The 22,534-nt window shown below is 40.9% G+C and overlaps 1 protein-coding gene and 1 long non-coding RNA gene across 2 annotated transcripts; one reads left to right on the top strand and one right to left on the bottom strand.

The window, feature by feature from the left end:
* Positions 1-595: 595 nt before the first annotated feature.
* On the bottom strand, positions 596-9,486 carry HEY1 (hes related family bHLH transcription factor with YRPW motif 1). Its single transcript, XM_007441796.4, has 5 exons — positions 9,236-9,486; positions 8,370-8,445; positions 8,170-8,253; positions 7,972-8,053; positions 596-5,113 (listed from the first exon to the last, which is right to left on the bottom strand). Exons 1-5 carry the CDS (start codon positions 9,322-9,324, stop codon positions 4,530-4,532), a joined length of 915 nt encoding a protein of 304 aa, XP_007441858.1. The 5' UTR covers positions 9,325-9,486; the 3' UTR covers positions 596-4,529.
* Positions 9,487-11,823: 2,337 nt separating this feature from the next.
* LOC112542464 (uncharacterized) lies at positions 11,824-22,357 on the top strand. The gene is made up of 3 exons (XR_003086212.2): positions 11,824-11,915; positions 19,853-19,893; positions 20,551-22,357. It is a non-coding gene; the product is annotated as an uncharacterized LOC112542464 (long non-coding RNA).
* Positions 22,358-22,534: the final 177 nt, after the last annotated feature.

Below are 22,534 nucleotides of genomic sequence, written 5' to 3'. Positions count from 1 at the left end.
AGAGATTGGAGAAGGAATTACAAGAGAGTAACCAGGTGCACACAATGGGCAATACAGATGGAAAGGAATGCGCTAACACCAGCTATTTGTCTAGTGCATTCGTGGTTCCTAGAACCAAGCATGCTAGGCAAACAGCTGGCACTATCACATTCCTTTCCATGTGTATTCCCCATTGTGTGCCTGCTTACTCTCTTGTAATCCCTTCCTCTCCAATGAATGTAAATACAAACATTAATTCCCTTCTTGCTAATTATCCCAGCACCAGGACAAGCATTCCAAAGGGTGGGGGAGTGGGAAAAAAGGAAAGCTGAAGTAAAATCATAAGCACAGTTGCAGTCACATGATTTTCCACTTAGTGACCACATCACTTAGTGACCAAGTTGCCAGTCCCAATTGTGGGCAGTAAACAAGTACTACCTGTAAAGGCAAACATACTTTTAAAAATGACTTCAGACACACTGCTGCAGTGGGATTTTCATTTTACCGTGCTTCAGTTTTTAATTATTGTAGCAGATTGGGATTCTTTCACAATTATGTAAAAGCATTTTCAACCAGTTTACACGACAGATCAGCAAAGATAAGTTGCAGTGCTGGTTACAACTCAATATAGTATTCTTGGTTTCTTCATCCAGTTGTGCTATTCTTAAAGCAAGGAGAGGCAAAGTGTGGCTTGAGGGGTGTGCCCTGCTCCTCAGAACCCCCTTTGTACTGAAATTTGGCAACAAAATCGCAAAATTTCAGTTACGTGATTTTTTGCCCATTTTTCTAGTTTGGGAAATTTTCAGGTGAAAAGGAAGTGGTTTCCTTCTTGGAAGTCTCCCACTAACATCTCCATCTTTAAAAAAGATGGGCAAAAAAAAGAGGGGCATAGATTGCTCCTTCTGGTGACATCACAGCATCATCAGATGACCGCCTTCAACCCTTCAGAAGTTTGGAAAATTAGTTGTAGCCTCCATCCCCTGAAATATTTCCCACCCAGTCTTTAAAATAATAGAATTTCATTTGAATTAAATACTAGCAACCTTGGCAGTGCCTGGGCCCAGAAACTCATTTTTAGTAATGTATTGTAGATATAGTAGGCCAATATTTATTAAACAATTTTTAAAAATCCTTAGAAGTCCTGCTGAATTAAGATAATCAGTTCATTCTCTAAAAGTCCAGGTATTGCCATGACTTATTACACTCAAAGAAAAAGTCAATATGTAGCTCATTTCAGAGTTGAATTATACACTATACTTGTTCAATTCTTTCAGGCAACTTGTAAAGGGAACAAAAGACATTATTTTAAAAAGGAGTTTGTAATTCTTGCCTAACAATGATTGGCATAATTTCTAATCTACCATGGACTCACTAATACTGAACATTGTCAAATGCTTCTGTGTGTGTGTATGCGCTCCTTCGAGTCATTGTAGACTCCTGGTGACTGTCTGGACAAGTCCCTGCAGTTTTCTTGGCAAGATTTTGGAAGTGGTTTGCCATTGCCTCCTTCCTAGGACTGAAAGGGAGTGACTGGGCCAAGGTCACCCAGATGGCTTCATGCCTAGAGCAGACTAGAACTCATAGTCACCCGGTTTCTACCCCAAACTGGCTCCAAATGCTTCTAGGAGTCAAATAATTTCATCTACAATTTCTTTTCATACATTCATTAAAGTTATAGAAGTAAAATTCATTAAAGTTATAGTAAAATAGTAATATATAGCAAAATAATTAAAGTTAATTAAAGTTATAGAAGTAAAATCACATCTTTCTTCCCCACTCATGATTTCTGTGCCTACTCCTTTGCCAATACTGTACAAGTTTAAGTAAACAAGTCCTTGCATTACACAAATAGCAGAAGCAACTCAGAACACCCACCCACACTTTTTACACACTGAGTCCTCTTTAACCATAACAGCTGAAAATTTTGCATTATTGCCTTGCCTACTGCAATAGTCCTCACACACAAACACTTTATTTAACTACAGTCCCCACTACTAAAAAGCTGAACTCATTTGATATAGAGTTTACACTATTTAATGTGCAGTCTGTAAAAAAGAAATTGTTATTGTAGGGAACTCACATTAAATACATGCCTTAACCAAACACATTAAAAGCACCATCTAGTACAGTGTTTCTCAACCTTGGCAATTTTAAGATATGTGCATGGCTGGCTGGGGAATTCTGGGAGTTGAAGTCCTCACATCTTAAAGTTGCCAAGGTTGAGAAACACTGATTTAGTGCATAAACGATCAAATGTCTTGAAAAATAGTTCATGATGCATACTTTCTTTGGAAGGTCTGGAAAAATCAGTGCACAGAATGCAATAGAAAATAATGCACTACAATGAACTAAACATTTAAGGTAACCTCAAACAAATTACAGTTATGGTGTAACTGGTTGAAAAAAAAAATTCTTGTCTAATTAGACAAACCTCCCATTCAACTTGATTGTTCTTATTCTTTTATTTAGGCACAACACAGATACAAAAGTATTCAAGTCCAATTTGGTGGAACTGTTGAGTGTCTTTAAGGAACACAATAGATTATAAAACCAGCCCAAAATATATACAAGAGTCCTTTCCAAACTGAGGGAATCCTTTTATAAGATCCTCAGTTTTATTTTGTTTATCTCCTTTCTCCAAGTTTAGTGAATACATTTCATACAGAAAAAAGTATCTGCAGTATAGTAACCATTTTTGTTGAAGTTGTTAATCAATGTTCATCCACTTTGTGGATCCCACAGTAAAATTCTCAAATTCTATGATGCAAAAGCTTCAGTTATGTGAAAAGGATAAATTATACAGCTTTAAACAAATAATAATACTTTTAAATTATTCACAGTATTCAGCTTGCTTGTACTTTTAAATGCAGAAATGTCATATTTCCTCTATAGTTTTGTCATGGACTGAAAGGAAATTTTGAAACTCAAGATAACGTTTTGGAACACTAAATGTATAAATTAAGAACCATGAACTCTAAACATGGGAAGTCCTAAAACACTACTGAATAAAGCTTCAGTTCTGAACCACCGAGATATTAAGGAAAGCCTTTAACTTTTTGAACATTTGCTAGTAATGTCTTATACCTTTCCCTATTTTTTTCAGGAATGATTACATTTACAACTGGTAGTATCCAACTTTCTCTGATCACCAGTAGGACCAAAACTGCCAGTGGAACCCCCTATTTCTTCTTGTATCTCTTCCAAGGTGAGATCAGTTTGCCTATTGAAGAGAACCCAACACCATAGTATCCTTGCATGGTTTCCATGGTTACATCTGAGAGTGTATATGACATACTGTAATACAGAGTTTGTGTTTTTTTACACTAGTGAAGCAGGAGACAAAGTAGCTGTGAGTTCTCCCCTGTTCATCAAACCATCTTGTTTTGGGGAGTCATAAGTAGGATTCCATTTCCAAGTTTAGTGAAAGAAATGAGACAGGCAAAAGGAATTTGGGAAGAACAGGAAAAAGCTACTGGAATGACCTCATGTCCTGCTTTATCAGCACGTTAAAAATAAACATATGGAGTGAGATGCTATCTAAATTATTCACACTTAACTGATGAAGTAGATACCAATCTCAACTAACCATTAGATCACTGGATTGAAATCTAGCAATCCTAGCTGGAGCATCTGATTAAGATATTTTCATAAGTAAATGGGAAATAGGACATTCGTAATGCAGCACCAGCAGGTCTCTTTCTCAAAAACCCAGCTTGAAGAAACTTTAATGTTAAAGACTCTGTCTTTAAAAACTAGGAAGGCAACTGAAATGGATTCAGATTAAATTAGAGATCTTAATTCCAACTGAGATCATTGAATAAATGGCACACTAAATCCAATGGGAAATAAATTATTTGAACTTAGGCAGCAACTCTGACTGCATTTAATGGCCTTAATTGCAGAAGCAGAAAATGGGCAGAGAGTTAAAACTTCAGTCTATAAACTTTTTATGACTCTTGCAGAATTTTGTTCCCATGAAAAGTGATATAATTTAGCACAAAAAAACTCAAAGTAAGGGTTGTACTGGGAACTAGAAGAAACCAACAATTCACTTATTTTGAAACAGTGACTTCATCTGATTTGTCAATGGTTTTGTTCAGAGATATAGAAGTCAGAACATAGCTAACAAAATATTTTCCATTTTAAAAACATCTCAGAAATACAGTAAAACTCAGAGCAACATGTGTGTTAAAGTCCTGTCACTGAAAAAAAATAAAACATAGACAGAAATTCTAGGGTTTTTTTAATCCAGTGTTCTCAGACAAATGGGATCACTTGAAAATATGACTAACATAATAAAGTAGTCAGCATAATTCATTAAAATTAATATCTATTATGATTTAAAGATTTGGATAAACCTCTGCATTCAGTCTGCTAGAATAAATGATGAGGAAGAGAAGAAGAGAAACACTTTTTTTGTACAAATTCTGTTAAAACTGAAACTGTACCTTTTACATCAAAGTGTTAAAAGTGTTCAAACTGAAGTTGGAAGCTCCAGAGTTCAGATGGACATTTACAGTCTCATACACACACACACACAACTCTAGTTCTCAAAAGGCTCCAATCTCAGTCCCCCACGGTCTGTAGGGTTTGCCCAGGCTGGCTGGCTGTGCTGATGCAGGTGGGCTGAGAGCATTAGGAGACAATAGGTGGAACGAACCAAAAGAAAAGGGGAATGCGGATAAGGAGGCCATGGAAGAAAGCAAGGGAGGGGAGAGTTTAGAAGCAGAAGTGACCACAGGGAGCACTGGTCCAATGGTGCCATTAGGGGGCACTCTCAGTGAAGATGACTCAGCATGGGGAGGCACGTTTCGGCTCTGGTGATGGCCTTCCGAAGAAGCTGCTGTGCCATTTGAAGCGGTACGCCCATTCTGAGGCAGCAGTAAAGGATGGGAGATGTGAGGGTGATGTCCAAAGGCACTGCCCCAAGGAATCTGTCCAAGCCCACTGTGTGAGCTACTTGCCACTTCCCGTTGAGAGGCGTAATTATTCAGGTGAGATACAAGGCGGACACGGAGGGGATCAGAGCTGTCCAGCCCCTCTATAATGCTAAGGTAGCGGGCTACTTCAGCCAAACACTCACGAAAACCTAGGCTCCGGTAGTCCATCGCGAGAGCATGAGCGTCAAAATAGCCTAGAAGAAAGGATTAAAGAAGGAGGTCTTTAGAATGGGTCCCCATCCATTGGCTGGGTTCATATGTAACACTAGTCTGTGGCTTTGTTTTAACTACAGTTTGATTAATAAGCCAGAATAGCTGGCTTCCCATATTGCATTATGCCCAAACCTTAACACATCGTATTCAGCTTAGAACAATGTATGCACAGGATCATTTGTCTCTTGGCCATTTACTTCAGTCAAGTAGCAATCGCTTCCCCTAAATAAAATACCATTAAAAATCAGAACAAAATTGCAGGAACTACTGTCCACTGAAACAAACGAGTCCCGAGACTGCATCCAGATGTGCTGCGTCATGTCTTGTAGAGGCCTTTTACCCACAACCAATAGAAGTGTCAATCAGACTGTCATGGAGGTCAAGTAATAATACATTTTAACAATTATGTTGTAATTGTGCCTAGAATATGAAACTATAGACAGCAAAGAAAAACACACCCCACTTGGAACTATGGAATGTGTGTGTTAATGTATGGCTGCCTTGTGCTAAATCAGAACACTTGTTCGCAAACAACGTTATATTATTGGACATACTAAGAAATTAACTTGGGCCCTATTATGGGCTAAGCACTTAGTTTGTTCCTGAACTATGAAACTCATCTGCCTCTTCTCTGTTTCTCTTATTTTCAACCCTGAATCCAACTTAAATCTCCACAGACATAAAACTCATTAGCAGAATAGATATCCACCTATAGAGGTGGCTGGAAGATAATAACATTGCTTTATAGGAACATTGTGAATATTACTGTGATTTAAAAATGGCACATGACCTTCTTTCATTTTTTAAAATTATCCTGCAACTTAGTGCGTTTTTAGTAAGCCACAAATCAAAGCTAAGGAACAGAAGCAGTCAGGGCCTAAAAGTTTCTAATTAAGTGATGATGGAACTCAAGATTGGGACTTAATCTGTATCTTAATGCAGTCCCAAACATATCTGCTCAGAAGAAAGTACCATTGATCTCAATGAATCTTTCTTCCAAGTAAGTGAACTTTGAATAGCATGCATTTTTATCACCCATGTTTACTCAGAAATGAGTAAGCCCAACATGAGTTCACCCAGCACACTAATAGTTTAGTTAATCATGGTTTACTGAATTATCCCTATCCCTTGGGCTCACACAACCCACCGGACCGTAATCTAGGAAATCACACTTTAACTTAATGTGTAGTCCAATCCCAGCCTCACTCTACTAAATGGGCCTCAAGTAACTCTGCATAAGATTGCATCTGCAATCTTATCTTCAGAAAACCACAATAAACTGGTTATTCTCACAATATCATTAACAAACATTTGGAATACGGTCAACAAAAAATGCAATCACTGCTTATAATCCACAATCTAGACCCTCAAATAAGTTGGGTTACAATTCCCATATTCTAACCAGTATGGAAATTTTATTCCCACATTTCTGGAAGTTGCCAAATGAGGGAAGCTGATCTGAACACTCTGGAACAACAACTCTGATTTTTAATAAGAGTACTCTCCATGCAGCCTATAAATTGCACTGTTGTACACCAGCTTATTACAAGGATGCATCAGTAAAGAGGACATTATTGTTAAGAAATTACACCACTTTCTTGTATCCATACTCTTCCATGATATGCAACTGCAAATCTATTATATCTGTATCCTGTTTTCTGGGCCCATTAGGAAACTCACAGGATAAAACCGTAGCAGTTATCAGCCCAGAAGTAACTTAAAATTGTTGTTGTTCAGTCGTTAAGTCGTGTCCAACTCTTCATGACCCCATGAACCATATTGCGCCAGGCCTTCCTGTCCTTCACTGCCTCCCTGAGTTTGCTCAGTTTCATGCTCATTGCTTCAGTGATGCTATCTAACCATCTCATCCTCTGCCGTCCTCTTCTCCTTTTGCCTTCAACCTTTCCCGGCATCAGGGTCCTTTCCAAAGAGTCCTCTCTTCGTATTAGGTGACCAAAGTATCTGAGCTTGAGCTTCATTATCAAAACTTAAAATACAGGCATCTAATTCAAACTACAATGACACAAAAATGACAAAATGCGTGTTAAGACATCACATTGCAAATCCCACTCTTGCATCCGAACAGTAGATCCAAGTGTGTAAGTCATGGGACTTGCATCATTACATCATAACACTTGTTTTGTCACTTGCCCCTACCTAAAACATAACCAAGAAAGATACAGAAACCATACAATTTACCTAAAGTGCCTTTGGTCCTAATAAGTCGTTAGATATTGCAGGACAGGAGAAACAATACACATATGCATATTAAATTGAAATCGCTCAATGGGACTTACAGCCACTGAACAGTGTAAATATGCAGAATATTTCACTTGTTAAGTGAAAAACATTGCATATGTTTCAGTTGAGACTCTCATCATCTTATGTTGAAGTAGCCCTATTGTACTACATAATATAGTACTAAATAACCACACTATAAAATGCTGCCATGTGGCTTTTCCTTTTCAAGGCTCCAGTTGCTAGTGGTCTTTTCAAGAAGATACCATTCCATTTTCAATTTCCACTAGTGAGTTTTGCATTCTCTCCCCCCTCCTAGCCCCCAAGTCAGCACTCTGTCCACCGAGCATGCTCTATTCTCACCAGCCTTTTGGAGTTCTCCCATCAACCCCTTTCCAAACAAAAGGTATTGTTGTACTTCTGCAAATCTCTGAGCTCCCACAAACACAATAGTGTTGCTTAGACAATATAAGGATTTCCACTTGGGAAAACACAGCTACCCTTCTCAGTCTCAGCTTCCAGCTGATACGGTTGGTCTTCAGTTCTTATAAGCAACTGCCAACACAGTCCTTCTACACAACTGCTACCTATGAGATCTTACCTTTCCCTCCTGCTGTGTGCAACATTTTCAGATGATCTACTGTCATCTGCAAGATTTCAGCTTTCTCCAATTTGGCAGAGCCCTAAGAAAGTCAAGAACAATGTCAGTGCAAGCCAGTTGGGCTCCAGCCAAGCACAAAGAAAGACAGAGAATAAGACAGCAAGTCTAAATTGCAGCATTGAACTCCCTCAAAATTACCTGCTTTTCAAAAGCGCTAGGCACAAGCCTCCTCAGCTCAGATAGGCTATTGTTGATCCGATCACGGCGACGCTTCTCAATAATCTGAAAGGAAAGGATGAATTTTTTTCCTAGAGGCAATGCTGAGCCGGGGCGGGGCGGGGGGAGGGAGGGGGGTAATTTTTGACATATCAGAGCAGTTCAGGGGGGAAAGAACTTACGCCTCTGCGTCTCTTCCTAGCCAAGATCTGGGAAGTGGTGTTTGGAGACATTGAACCTGGAGCAGAGCTCAAGTTTCTATAAACAGCAAGAGAAGGAAGAAGTCAGTACAGATCCAAAACAGAAAAGGGGCTGATGGGACACAATTCCCACCCCCAGGAATGACTAGGGGCACATGCAGGGGTGCAACTGGGTGCAGAATGGAGGCTAATGTTATTTCCAGGTAACTGTGGTGCCCAACAAAACACCAGCGGCAAGTTTGGTTTCCACCCAAACCGTCCACTTCTTCCTGCTTTGGGTGCCAAGATTTGCTAGAGCCAGTCCTGTGCCAACAAGTATGTATAGGACGGCAGTCAAAGTCTTTGGAAAAGTGTTAAGACCGGGAGAGATTGCCTCAAGCACGTGCAGAGTGCTCCTCCTCGGCCATCCCTTCCAAGTGAACCTGGGCGCACAGGCAGCTCTGACTGCCCCTTCCCTGTTTCTCGCTTCAGAGATTAAGTTCATTCAGAAATAAATCCTACTCAATCCAGTGCAAGCTTTCTAGTGAGTAGCGGTGCCCGATTCGAAACCGGCTTATTCGTAAGTAAGTTTCTCTGGGTTCGGCGGGATTTAGGCAAGTGGGCATAAGATCGAAACTTTCGCTTTATGATCAGAGCGGGGGAGGCGTCTTCCGCATGCCTACAGCGGGTATTTGGCGTCGCCTTCCCGGAGCCGAGATGTCACAGCAGCCTCCACGCCACAGGCAACCCTGAAGCCAATGCGCCGCCGCCGCAGCTCGAAGGGCCGGGGAGCGAGCCTGCCTGCCTGCCTGCCTGCCTGCCTGCCTACCGCACGCGACCCGTTTTTCCCGATCTCCCGGCGCCCTCACCCGTTCTCGTCCGCGCTCTCCTTCTCCACTTCGATGGGTTCGTCCAGCTCACTGTCGGAGGAGCTGTAGTCCGGGTGCGCCCGCTTCATGCCGGATCCTCCAGATGCCAGCCCAAACAGAAAGATGGGGGAGAATTCCGCTTCCCGCCCGTGTGAATGAGCGAGTGGGTGGCGATTCCCTGGTGCCAGCTCAACGCGCTCGTTGCAGCCGCCGCCGCGCTCCCTCTGGCTCCGTCTCCCCCATCCCGTTCCCACGCTTCGCCTCTTACCCGAGGGAGGGGCGGGCAGTCAGAGAGGCGCGCCAGGCGCTCCCGGCCGCATACGACTTCTGTGTAGCCATTCGCTCTCCCGCCTCCTCTGATTGGCTGAACCTTGCCGGCGCTGGCCAATCCCCGCTGACCCGAAAGTCACTCAGTGACACGCCCGCTCCTGCTGCTGATTCCGATTGGCTGACAGGGTTCGGATTGGCTACACGGCCGGGCTCGGAGCCGCTGTCCTCCCCCTCGTTTCTGCAATTGGCTGGGCAGGAGGCCAGTTGGGCGCTCGCAGAGCCACACGCGTGGCTGGGCGGCCGTGGGAAAGTTGCTCTGTACCCGGCTGGCGGCCAAGCGGGGCTGGCGGCGGCGACGGCGCTGAGCGGGGCGTGCATGAGCGGCGGCTGCCGCGTGTGAACCTCCCCTGGGCGCGGGGTGGAGCGGCGATGGCACTCGGGCCGCCGGCTGTGGCTGCCCTGCGCAATACCGCCGGGTTCACAAAGCGCCGCGGCTCTGCGCCGAACCGGGGGCGGGCCGAGCCAGCGTTTGGCAACTCCGAATCCTCTCGCCTCCGGGCCTGCCGTTTGCGAGGGGTAATTTCTGACGAGTTCCTTGCAGGTTCAGCAGCATTTGCGAAATTCAGGCTGTAGCCCTAGCTAGCTCGCGTTGCCTGAGGCGCCGTTAATAGATGCGCGTCCGTCGTTTTGTGGCGGTAACGTCAGGCAGTGCTCTTCGTTGGAGTCCGTTCGCCCATACAAATGCCACTCGCCAAATGTGTAATAAATGTGGCTGAACGTGCAATATTACAAATTATATTACATTATTTTATATATATTATACAATATATATATTATAATATATATAATATTCTGTATTAAAATATTATAAAATGTGCAATCAATGTAGCTGAAACAGTCCTTTCATAATGCAGACCATCTACTTCTTCTCTATTTGTAAATTATGAGGGGTGTGGATATAGGCTGAGAGGGGAGTAGAATCGGCTACACTGAGTGAACTAATTGTAATCTGAGCTGGCCCCAAATCATCAGAAGTGCATCATAATCCTCACAGATCTGAATAATGATCTAAGAACACCTAATATAGATCAGCTTCTAAAGATGAGCTATTGATCATGAGCAGCAAATTGGAAATCCAGCACTTGCTGCTTTTCTTGTGGAGAAAGTGAAAATTAAGATTGACCCACCTATACAGCCACACAGTTAAAGATCTGTGTCATGTAATGTCCATCTTCTGCTACCAGTGGCTGTATGTTAGCACCCAAAAGCTGACAAAGTAGAAATCCATATGTACATATGCTCATAAAAATATGTGTTAAATGGAAATTACATAGAATGATTTTACCAAGAACACATCTGCTTTCTATGCTTTGTGCTCTGATTGACCTAAAAGACCTATGAGATTCTTTTAGGCTTCTTGTAGGAACTTCAGAAGGAATTTATGGAGACAATATCTAGGCATGTTGGTATAAGTACTTGCAACTGAATTAGCTATGGTGCTGAAGGGAATTGTTCCCTGGAACCTACAGGCCATTTTGCTAGATCTTAGTCTGATGCCTACTTTTGCCTACTGTAATTGTGTTCTATACCATGATAGACAGAAATGAAAATATCTGCAAAATAGCCTGATAAACCATATTTTCTCTCATTCCCAGTCTTTATGACTGACCAATGGCCATGCTAACAGAGAGGGGGGAGCTATAGCCCAACATATCCAAGGAGATGCAAGTTGGGAATGGCTGCTATAGTGTTTAAAAGTCCTTTAAACTTGTCCTTCTGATCTTGAGTTTTGGGCCTAAGCAAGATCAGATGTTCAGGCCTGACAGATTTCTTTCCCATATGGTGCTCATATCCCCAAAGAGTAGTTTCAGAAGCTAAAAACTGTCTGAATGCAGCAGATTTGAGGGATTGGCCCATTTCCCACCCCCCTGTTGTTCCAGTTCTCCTTACGCTCCTTAGATATAGAAACTGCTACCTAAACCTTCAGGGGAAGCTCAATTGTTTGGGGTTCACAGCTAATAAGGCTGCTGAACTGTTTTCCGGGAAGCGCAGGGTCAGCCCTGAAAGTGTCATTTACTTAGCCAACATTGGAGGTCAATGTTTATTTTTGGATGCATTTCCTGTCCTTTTCTATTTCCTCCTCCAGGAGGCTGTTTTATGACTCAGTCAAAATAACACTGAAAAGAGAGGGGGATGTTTTAAGGCATCCTGGAAAGGAAGCCCACCACTGTTGACCTTTGCTGTTGCAAGTATGCAAAATTAACTTTGAAAACGTATTTCTCTTGCAAACATTTTTCTCCTCAGCAGAAGAGCACTGAAGATCTTCTGTTAACCTGTTGTTCTCCCTTGGGCTGCTGATGTTCCCCACATCACTGACTGGTACCCACATTTCTGCTGCAGACAATAGGAGGTAGGCAACTCTTCATTGCCTAGGTGAAGCTAGAAACAACATGTAAAAAACCAGAAATATCTTTTTCAAAAAAAAAACCAGAGAAAAATATTACAGCTTGTAATAAACCAAAATAAAGCAGGGCCATGCAGGGAAAAAAAATCTCCATCTTTTTCTATAAGTTTTGTTCAATATGAATTTGCTTTCAAAATTTCTGTTAAGAGGAGAATTTTGGTGAAGTTGTGAGTAGAGGAATGTTCTTGCATTTACTTAATTACAAGTGGCCCTTGTGTACCATTGTTCTCCCTGGTCAATAGCAGACTCGCTGCACTTCGGATTAATGCAGTTTCTGAGTGGTCTTCAAAGGCATCACCATATAAAATGCAGTGCGGTAACCTAGACACACAGTGGGGAAGGCATAAGTCACCATTGGCAGGGCCTTTCATTCCAAGTCACCTTCCAACTAGTGCACCAGCTGAAGCTAGGCAATGCCTTACCTGGCCATGACCTCCACCTGCCCATCTAGCAGTAGCTGAGTCCAGGAGGACCCTCCAAAGTCAAGGACCTGCTCCTTCAGGGGTACAGCTACCCCACCCAGAGTTAAAAATAGAGATGACAGACCCATTACTGGACAAAGAGCAACTCCACTTTGCCTTACTGACTCTGTTGTATAAGGCAGTAAGGCTGGAGCAACAATCCAATCAAAGCTTGCAATATTATTCCCAAATTATTGACTTGCAGGTTATAGCCTATTGTTGGATTTATTTATTTATTTTAGGAGTGGTGTAATTGTTGTTCATGCTGTGTTCCCACGCTACCATTGTTTGGGCTTTTGTTTCCTATTCCCATCACGTGTGCTAATTAGCTGGAGCCACTGCCTTTCTGGGGAGATGTGTGGATACAGCAACAGCTGAGAGATCACTTCCTAGAGGACTGTAAAAAAGCTGATCCAACCCCTAGTTTCCCTTCCCTGCTCCACGGAGAGAAAAAAGCATGTTTCCCCAGCACAGGCAAGCAAAGACTGAGGTCCAGAAGAGAAAAATAGTCTTTGTTGTTAACATGATTAAAGGTGCAGACAAATTTTCAGACTTCCTTGTGCTAGAATGCTTAGGAAAAAGTTTCATATTCTGACTTTTTTAAAAATAAAAGAACTGGGTGTCCTGCTGAAGCTAAAACTAGTGCTGACCACAGGAAGAAAGGCAAAAGAGACATTAGCAAGTCTGGAATGTTCTTGCTAGATAGAATACGAGTTTTGGATATGCAGGGACTATGATATGTACATACTCATAGGGGAATATTCACTTATGTGACCTATAATTAATGCTATGTATGTTGGGGGTCTCCAAACTTTTGGGATGGGGTTGCTCATTTGGAGTTTTGAAAGTATATCATGGGCACTTTTGCAAAATGGCTGCCATGGGGAAGGGAATTGGCTGTTTATAAAATGGCTGGTATGTCAGGTGTGACCAATCACAAAATGCTCATTTATCAGAAAGCAGACTAGTAACCCAGCTTCTTGCTGTTCCCTTTACCACCTCCATGCTTCCTATGGAACTATAGGTAGTCTTCACTTAGCAACCACAATTGTGATCAGCAATTCAGTTGCTAAGTGAGACATGACTGCAACTTATGATTTTACTTTCGCCTTCTCTATTAACTCTGCTTGTGGCAAGCTGGTTGCAAAGCACGCAAATGGCAGTCTCGTGACTGCGGGATGCGATGGTGGTAAATGCGAGGATTGGTCACAAAGTAATTTATTTAGCATTGTTATAACTTTGAACGGTCACTGCATGAGGCAGTTGGTAAGCGAGGACTACCTGTACTGTATTTGGGCTGCAAAACTCCAGCTGATCACTAGGTGGTAACAAAGAGATGCAGAGCTCATTTCTTGTTAATTACCACCTAATAATGCCTGGAGGTTCACAACCTTGCTGGGGTAGCCCTAGCTTCTGTTCTCTGGTTTGATTTTATCTTGTGGGGAGGGCAGAATGGCACAATATTTATGCATGCCACCGCCTTCACTTGCCATTTTGATTTTCTAGGAGACCCACAGGATCCATGTGAGACTAAAGGACAATCTTGGAAATAAAAATCATGCTAAGACTGGGACTTTCTTTGCAGTATGAGATTCCTGTTTAATATGTTTTTTAAAGGGAAAAGAAAAACAGTAAGGTATATGGTGGGAACCCAGAGTGGCATCTTCTTCATCTTCACAGGGAGAACTCCCAGCACGTTAGCTTTTCTGTCTGTGTGGCTCAGCTTTCCCCAATTCATTGTCTTCCAGAAGTGCTGGGATCACAATTTCTAGAATTCCCAGTCATGCTGACTAACAGTACAGCAAACCTACAGGAGGATACCAATCTGGAAAAATCAAGTTCAGATTTATCAGACCAATGAATCATACCAATTATCCTTCCAATTCTACTCTATATTCAGTTCAGCAGACATTTTTTCAAGTCTTATTACCTCAAATCTTTATACAGATCTGGGAAAACATGAGCATCCAGATGATGTTGGATTTCCAACTCTTACCAATCCCAGACAGCATGACCAATGTTCAAGAATTATGAGAATTATAATCCAACATTGGAAGGGCCACAAATTGCCCACCCCTAAGTGATGTCAGCCAGTTGTTGTCCGCAAATTGGGAATACATGATACAGGTAGTCCTCGTTTAGCAGCTGCCTCGGATAAAGACCATTCGCAACTACAATGGTAATAAATGGTAATAAAAAAATTCATTTTCCAACCAATGCACACATTTACAAGAAAAGCTTTCCATGTGAAACTGATTAAGGTCTGGTCAGTTTCAGGCAGCAGCTGTAGCCCACTGGAGAATTCTAATCAACTAATTAAGGTCATAGAGCTGAGATTAACTTGGGGTTAGCACTTTTTAGGACTGGTTGCACTGCTGAGAAAAGCAGCTCAGGAAGAGATAGCTTGTTTAAGCAATCTCTGCCCTTCAAGGAGGCAAAAAAAGGGAACAGAACAAAACAGGACAGGCACAGGACACTGTATGAGATAACTTTATCTGAATGAGACGGCAGCAACCAGTGATCTTCGCAGTGTGGTTCTCTCTCACACACAGTCGTGAGGTTCGCTTAGCAGCCATCTCACTTAGTGACCATTTCGCTAGAACCAATTGCAGTCACTAAAAAAGGACTATCTGTATTCTCTAAGTACAATCCTTCCTTTACTTCTTGGTGGGACATTGTCAATATCCAGTGAGCTTAAATATTCAGGTTTTGCTTTAGCAAATTGTACAAACCCAGCTATTATGAAAGAGCAAACAGATTTATAGCTTAATGTCTTCTGTGAAGCTAGCCAATTAAGGTTTATTCAATTAACCATTTAAAAATAAAGCATGGCTTAGCACAATCTGTAAACTGTACTTTTCATTGCATTCCTTTGCATGTGTATTGGAGAACTGTTTAATAAAACTTATTTCCTACTGTGTTCAATAGAATTTACTCCCTTGTAATTGTGCTTATTTGCCTGGGAGACAGCTTTGCCATGAAATGTAATTTTTATTGCTGTTTGCATGCAGAAAATATATGAAATGTATTGATGAAAGTATTTTCAGTGTATCATTTTTTACCCCTTTCATTGTTTGATCTTCTCTTCATGTGTCTTATCATCCTGAATTTTTTGGCTTCAGACAAGCTAAAAAGGGCTTCTAGGTCTAAAAAAGCAAGTATATCCAAAAGTGGAAGGGAAAAACTTTAAAAAGAAATGTTGGTCCTTTATTGCTAAACAGGTAGGCATATCCTAAAGCAGACTAAAACATTTTTAAAAGATTAAAATCTGATAGTGAACGAGGTGGAATGCAAGCCAGAATGATAGCTACGGTAAAGTTTGTCCAACTGTCCATGGCTATTAGGGCATCTACAATCAAGATAACATCTGTGGCTGCATGATGTCCCCTTTGTAGGTGTGTCACACACACAACACACATAAAAAAGAGACAAGGTTTCACAGCTGCCATACTGACTATTGGGAGCCCCCCCCCCAATGAAAGTCCTTGATGGCTATAGTTATTGGCATTTTTCAGAGGAACTTATTTTTGTACTTAAAAAGAAAAGTAGAATTTGATTCATAAGCAGAGGCAGAATTTAGTTTCTCAACCTTGGCAACTTGAAGCTATGTGGACTTTGACTCCCAGAATTCTGGCTGGGGCATTCTGGAAGTTGAAGTCCACGTGTCTTGAAGTTGCTAAAGTTGAGAAACACTGGTATAGACTGTAAGAGCAAATACGCAAGGCTAGGGTGGAAATCACACGTCAAACAAATTATGGTAAAGGTACCTCTATAACAAAAATAGGATTTAAGCTGACATGACGTTATACTGATTCCTGAATGTAAACCTTATATCCTGTTAATTCAAAGGAATGGAGCCAAGTCAGGGCATGCATGTTAAAACTAGATCACCTACCGTATCTTGAAAACCAAAGGAATCTTTGATACTGGAAATCTAACAGTTTTTAAACCACAAATGAGAAAATGGAAGAATAGCTCTTCTTGATTCTGATCTATTTCCTTTTCTAAAAATCTCTCTCTGTTATACTATTATCAAGCTTTTTATATATTTGAAATGTTTATTTGGCTGTTTCAGAAGTAATTACAAATGTTAATGGCCTAATACACATATATGCATTGATCTGCTAGGAACTGAACAGGCTAAAACTAGTAGCAACTTGTTTAATTGCTTCTATGTCATCAGCAGAAACTACTCTTGCCCTACAAGCTAATGTGAATCTGACACAGTTGTATTTATGAATATATTTTTAATTTCAGGTAAGTGAGATCATCTGTAACACAAAATTATTTAGCTGTGAAACCCAGTTGGCAATTTTAAATATGATTATAGCAATGCAGGTTTTCTGGCTTCTTATTTTGAAAACATTTGTCACTGTGCTGTTTGGTTGAGGGTTTTTTGTTTGTTTTGTGTTTTTTGGGCTTACAGCAAGGCTACCTGGAGGATTTGGGGGGGGGGGTCCAGAGCAGGTGTGTCATTGTGCGGTGCCACACCCCTCTGCAAACGGTGATGCTTGTATGGACACCAGTGAGCAACATGGTAGGGCCAGAGTCACATCCTTGCTTCAGTGGAGCACAGAGCAAATTCCCCCAGTTGCTCCCCACAGATTATATATTTGTGATACCCATGTCTACAACAAATGTACAATTCCATATTCGTAGTTGTAAAACTCTGAAAGGAAGAGCCAAGGTTTATGTCAGAGCCAAGAATGCATTATTTATTAAATATTTTTGTGGTCTCCCAACTTGAATCGCTTACAAATTCATCAAGGATATTTGCAGGGTGGAGGTCAAAAGAGTTACAGTAGCAGCAGCAGCAGCAACCATGTGATCAAAACCCCGCTGGCGCATAAAAAAGGTGTAGAGCAGTGTTTCTCAACCTTGGCCACTTGAAGAGGGGTGGAGGTCCACCCCTCTTCAAGTGGGCAAGGTTGAGAAACACTGGTGTAGAGCATCAATCACACTGTTGTGGCTGCCATGCTGACTTTTTGACTACCCTTTCTGTGAATGCCCCTGGAATTCATGTAGCCCCTTTAAGATTAAAAAAAGGTTAGCAAGAATCCCTTATATAGGGGAAGCATCTACATTAATCAGGTAAGTTCCATACTCTACCTCAGGAGTAAATAACCTACCAGTATCCAGGGACCATGCTTATTGTTTATTTCTGCATAACAGGGTGGGATTACATTGTGCACATGAGTGAACTGAGATATCCTTTTTTTCCGAGTATGGTAGCAAGAGTTCTTTAAAAAAAAAAAAAAGATTAATTGTGTTTTAGGCTTACCCAACCATTTGTGTAGAGTAAATCTAAAATGGTAGGAAACTGAAATCTTAGCAAAAATTTCCTACAGTACTCTTGCTCTGCTTAGCAGCCTGACTGCATCACTGGTGATAGCCTTCTTAAGAAAAAAAGGCATTTTTTTTAAAAAAGGGTGGGGGGAACCAGGTATTTCCTGTATTCACAAGGGAAAGTGTTCTCTGCTGTAGTCCTAGGGGATTTCCTCATGCATTGGTTTCTGCCCTTTTGTAATCCAAGGATTTGCTTTGTTTTTGGTTTTGTCTGCTCCTATCCTGTGTAGTTTTAGAAAGAAAAGCTTAAGGTTTATTTGTAATGGCCAGTGCAGTGAATTCTTTCTTTCAACAGCTATCTCTGTTGATCCCTTTTTGGGAAATGCAACACATTATTACTGGCAACAGACTGGGATTAGTGCAAGTATTGCATATTTTATAATTGATCAATCAATCCATACCATAAGCCAGCAGCAATTAAGTGTACTGATTTCCATTATTTTCACTAAGTGTGAAACCAGTCCAGATCAAGTCAGCCGTTTGTCATTCTTGGTCATTTAAAGCTTGCTATAAACGTTAATGCATAATTAGGCTGGAATATCTGTTAACTACTAAATAAACACAGCCTCATTCCTCTATTTGCCCCTTTCTTGTTGGGCTGATAAGCAGTAGCCCAGCATTTTATTAGGCTGAAAAAAACAAGTTACACTTCTTATGCAACTTGACTCCCTGTACTGTATTTCATTAGGTCAAATTAAAATGGCCCATTTTTAACGCTGCTCTGCCTTGAACAGCTGCCTGGCAAGCCAAAACAGAACAGACAAAGCTTTTTTCAGCATGCAGGTGTCTCAGGAGAAAAATTCCCAGTTTGTCAGACAAGAATTCAAGGTAGAAGAATCTGCTCTGGGTGAGCAGAGGAGGAAGGAAGAAAAACAGGATAGTATCCTTCGATCAAACACGTAAGGATGAAGAGTTCTTAGTCTCCTAGCTGCCTGTATCTGCCACAAAAGGAGAGTACAATAAGTTGCCATGCTACCCTGCATGTAATAAAAATAATTTATGGTGCACCTTTGACTGCCTCACCTCCCCACATTTTGCTAATCTGCCCCAGCTGGGTCAGCTTTTAGCATTCCAAACTTTTGAATATCTTCTTGCAGCTGTCACTGCTTGTTCTTTAGCAACCTGCTAGAGCAAGATGATTAATTCATTGCTCTGCTGAAAAGTCCTTCCTTCCCTTCCCCACTGCAATCATATCGCTTTGAAAATTAGTTCCAGTAAAATGTGCATACAGCACGAACAGGGCCTTTCTTTAAAAGTGGGGAGGGGATAATAGGGCAATTGCCCCAGGCTTCACCCACAGAGGTGGTCATGTCTAAAGTGTAGTTCAGTATTTAAAATGATCAGATAAATAAGTACTGTCCAGTCAAGGAAGGATTAAAAAAATAAATAAATAAAAGCTACATTGACATAGAATCCGGTGAGAAGAATAGATGTGTGATGGGCTCAGATCTTTTCTGGTGCTGTATGGGCACAAAGCCTCTTCCTTCTGCCTGGTTGTCAGCCAGTGCTTGGGTTTCAGCCATCGATTCTATGAATTGCTTTTACACCATAACATCTTGACCAGTAACACTCCAGTTGAGCCTGAGATACAACTTGCACAACATCTACTACTTCAATAAAACATTTTTATATATGAAAAGAATCATTGTCAGCTATGTGATCAATGCTATATAAAGTGATGCTGTTCTTACAACCAGTTATAGTCGGATTAAATATTAGTTTGAAGTGCACAGTCTACCAGGGATTGCCTAACCGATTATGCTTACTGAGGCAAAGTAACAAGATGATGATGATGGATGGACTCCAATTTTACATACAAAAGCCATACTAGCAGTTCTATCTTAAATTTACTCTGTCTCATGATGCTACCTTTGCAATCCATATCTCTTCCATTAAAAGTATGATTTGGCTTTTTGTCTAGGAAACTAAAAATTTCCCCTAGAAAGGGGGAAATTGCATTGCTGCGCAGAAGGTACCTGTGAGGATTTTGGAGGTACCCCTTTGGTATTTCCAGCTATGCAAGACCAGCCATAACCAAATGAAATTATCTTCAACTTCATTTTGTGTCTTTTACAGATGGAGCCGTTCCTAAGGTCTTTCTGACAGTAATGTCTTTTGTGAGTACGATGGTATTGATAGGATGACAAAGTTATATTACTCCTGCATAAAGCAAAAGCTGTTCATTCTCCAGGGTTTGTCAATGCACGCCAAGGTAAATTTATGTATAATGCAAAACTGATAGTTTCTCGTGGCAAACAAGTCAGGTAGCATCAAGAAGAAACTTCAGCAACACAGCAATTATGTGACTCAGTCCATAAAAGAACACAAAATGTATGTACATAAGAGATTTGGGTTGTGATGTTAAGCACCCTTAAGTTAGCCCTAATCACCACAGCAAAATTTAACTTCTGAGTAAACATGCATAGACTTTCATAGCACATCTGGTTCAATAAACATTCACTTTTCTCCATGAAACTTGCAAAGAAGACCACAGATCCTTAATACAGTTGCCAAACCACATTACACAGCATTTAAATGAGAATAAATATTTCAGAGAAATATGGTATACTTGCAAGCTTTCAGGTCATTCCCTTCCCTTCCCTTCCTAACTCATAAGATTATATGAAATTCCATTGCACAACCAATGGAAAAATGATTGGAGCAGGCAGAATGGATAAAACTTTCCCCAAATCCTAGCTCTATTGGTAAAGCAGACCCATTTTTTCCATCCTAACATACACCCACATAACGCTTGCTTTCTTTACTTCCTCTAGTTCTTCAGAAGAAGGTTATTCCAGGGGGTTGCTAAAGAAATGCTTTCCATCTCCCTCCTTTTGACACCCGGTCTGGGTTCTCTACAGAAGATTCATGATCTGAAGCCAGCCAAGCAGCTGAAGGACACTCATGATTTCCCAGTGTCATAAGCCTGCCAGCTTTGATGGACAAGTGCACAAAAACTCCAGTGGGTTACTGACTAAGGGCAAAACATGCCTCTCCATTTCAGGACTATCTTTTTCTGCCACTGAGGAAACAAGTGACTGACTTTGCAACATTATAATATGGAGAAGTTAATCTCTCTCTCACACATGCTGATTTCAAGCTCTTCAGTTGTTGCTTACATCAAAGACTTGAATACCATACTTGATTTACACATTGCTCTGCTCTAAATCAGTTGAGCTCTGGGCCACCTATCCCTCTGACCCACAAGTTCTATATAGATTAAAGTGTCCTCCCACTTAAATCAATGTGGGAATAACATTAGTCATACATTTCTCCAAAGTCAATTCTGTTCCATTGGGCCGCAAAAGATACCTTTGAAAGATTGTAGTGGGAGTTCAGGTGAACACTTATCTGTGAAAAGAGTTATTTGTTTTATTCACATCCCATTTTTCTCTTGGAACTCAAAATATATACACAGTACTCCAATTCTTTCCATTTTTTTATGTCTCACAACAGTCCCATAAAGGTACAGAGCAATTTAACTGAGCAGGATTTGAACCTGGGTTTCCAATAATCTGATCAAAAACTTTAACCACAACACTACATTTGTCGTCATTACCCTTCAAGTAAAAAAAAAAAAAAAATTTCACGATGGAAGAGTAAATCTATCTATACAACAAAAAAGTGATATAGCTCAGTGGTAGAACATAAGCTTGTTAATCTAAACCTTTAAGTTTGATTATTAGCATCGATGACCATAGGCATTCATAGGGGTCCAAGTGATGAAAATTGCATTGTGACGTCAAAACGTAAATCCTATGACTTACATACTTGCATCCAAATCAGTTGGTGATACTGTAGATACTGATATGTATGCGTACAGAATTGTTGCTAGCAGGTCTATAGCAATTTTTCCCAACCTGGGCCTCTCCTAATGGTTTAGATACCATCCCTATCTCTCCCAATGTCCTAAATGAAAAATCTGGGCTCCTCCAGCTGGACAAATCCATTCTACAGCTTCCGCCAATCTGGGGAATACAGGCTAGGTGATCTGGTTCCATAAAGGCAGCCTCAAGAATTTCTTTCTCAAATGAAAGGCAAAGGAAAATAGATGGCACAAGAATAACTTTTGTGTTGGTTCAGAGAGGAACAGTTAATGTAAGGAGAAAAAATGTTATAATTTACATACAAGAATAAATAAATCTCCTGCCTTCAGCAGCAGCTAGCCAGTTGTCTCCCATATTTTTTCTTAAAATTGAAGATAAACAGTTCCAAACCATTATTTGTATTAAAAACCAACAAACAGCCCGTTTTTATCATGGTAGGCTACCTGAAAAATGAAACAGATGCAATTTAAAACAAATTGATCAATTCCAAAATGTTTATCTAAAATTCATCTATGAATCTTACATCTTAAACATATACAATTACTATCCTGGTTATATTTCATTGATCAAGTTCTTTTTTCAAACTCTAAATCTATTCAAGTTACTAGTTTAAATCTTATACCTAGCTAATTGTCAGCCTTGCAAGGTAGACCAGACAAGAAACATGGCCAGATGAACTAATTCTACTTTATTGTAAGGTTACATTAACAGAATCTTGCAAGTCTGAAAGTATATTTCTCTCCCCCTGCCCCCAACGTCCCCTTTTCAGCCCATGAAACTAGGGAGAATCTCTTCTGAGCCTCTTGCCCCATCCACATTCCTGCTGCAGGCTAAGCTGCCTTTCATCTGACTGTTCCCTTGGCTCCATCTCTTTGCCCTGTCTCCCAAGGTCACTCCCACATACCATTACATCTATGAGTGGTTATCACTG

Source organism: Python bivittatus, unplaced genomic scaffold (genome assembly GCF_059951505.1).
Source record: "Python bivittatus isolate LINGU-HERP-01145 unplaced genomic scaffold, Pbiv_v1 ctg000590_np1212, whole genome shotgun sequence".
NCBI classification, from domain to species: domain Eukaryota; kingdom Metazoa; phylum Chordata; class Lepidosauria; order Squamata; family Pythonidae; genus Python; species Python bivittatus.
Note: the sequence above shows the minus strand (reverse complement) of the source record. Positions and strands in the feature narration are given on the sequence as shown.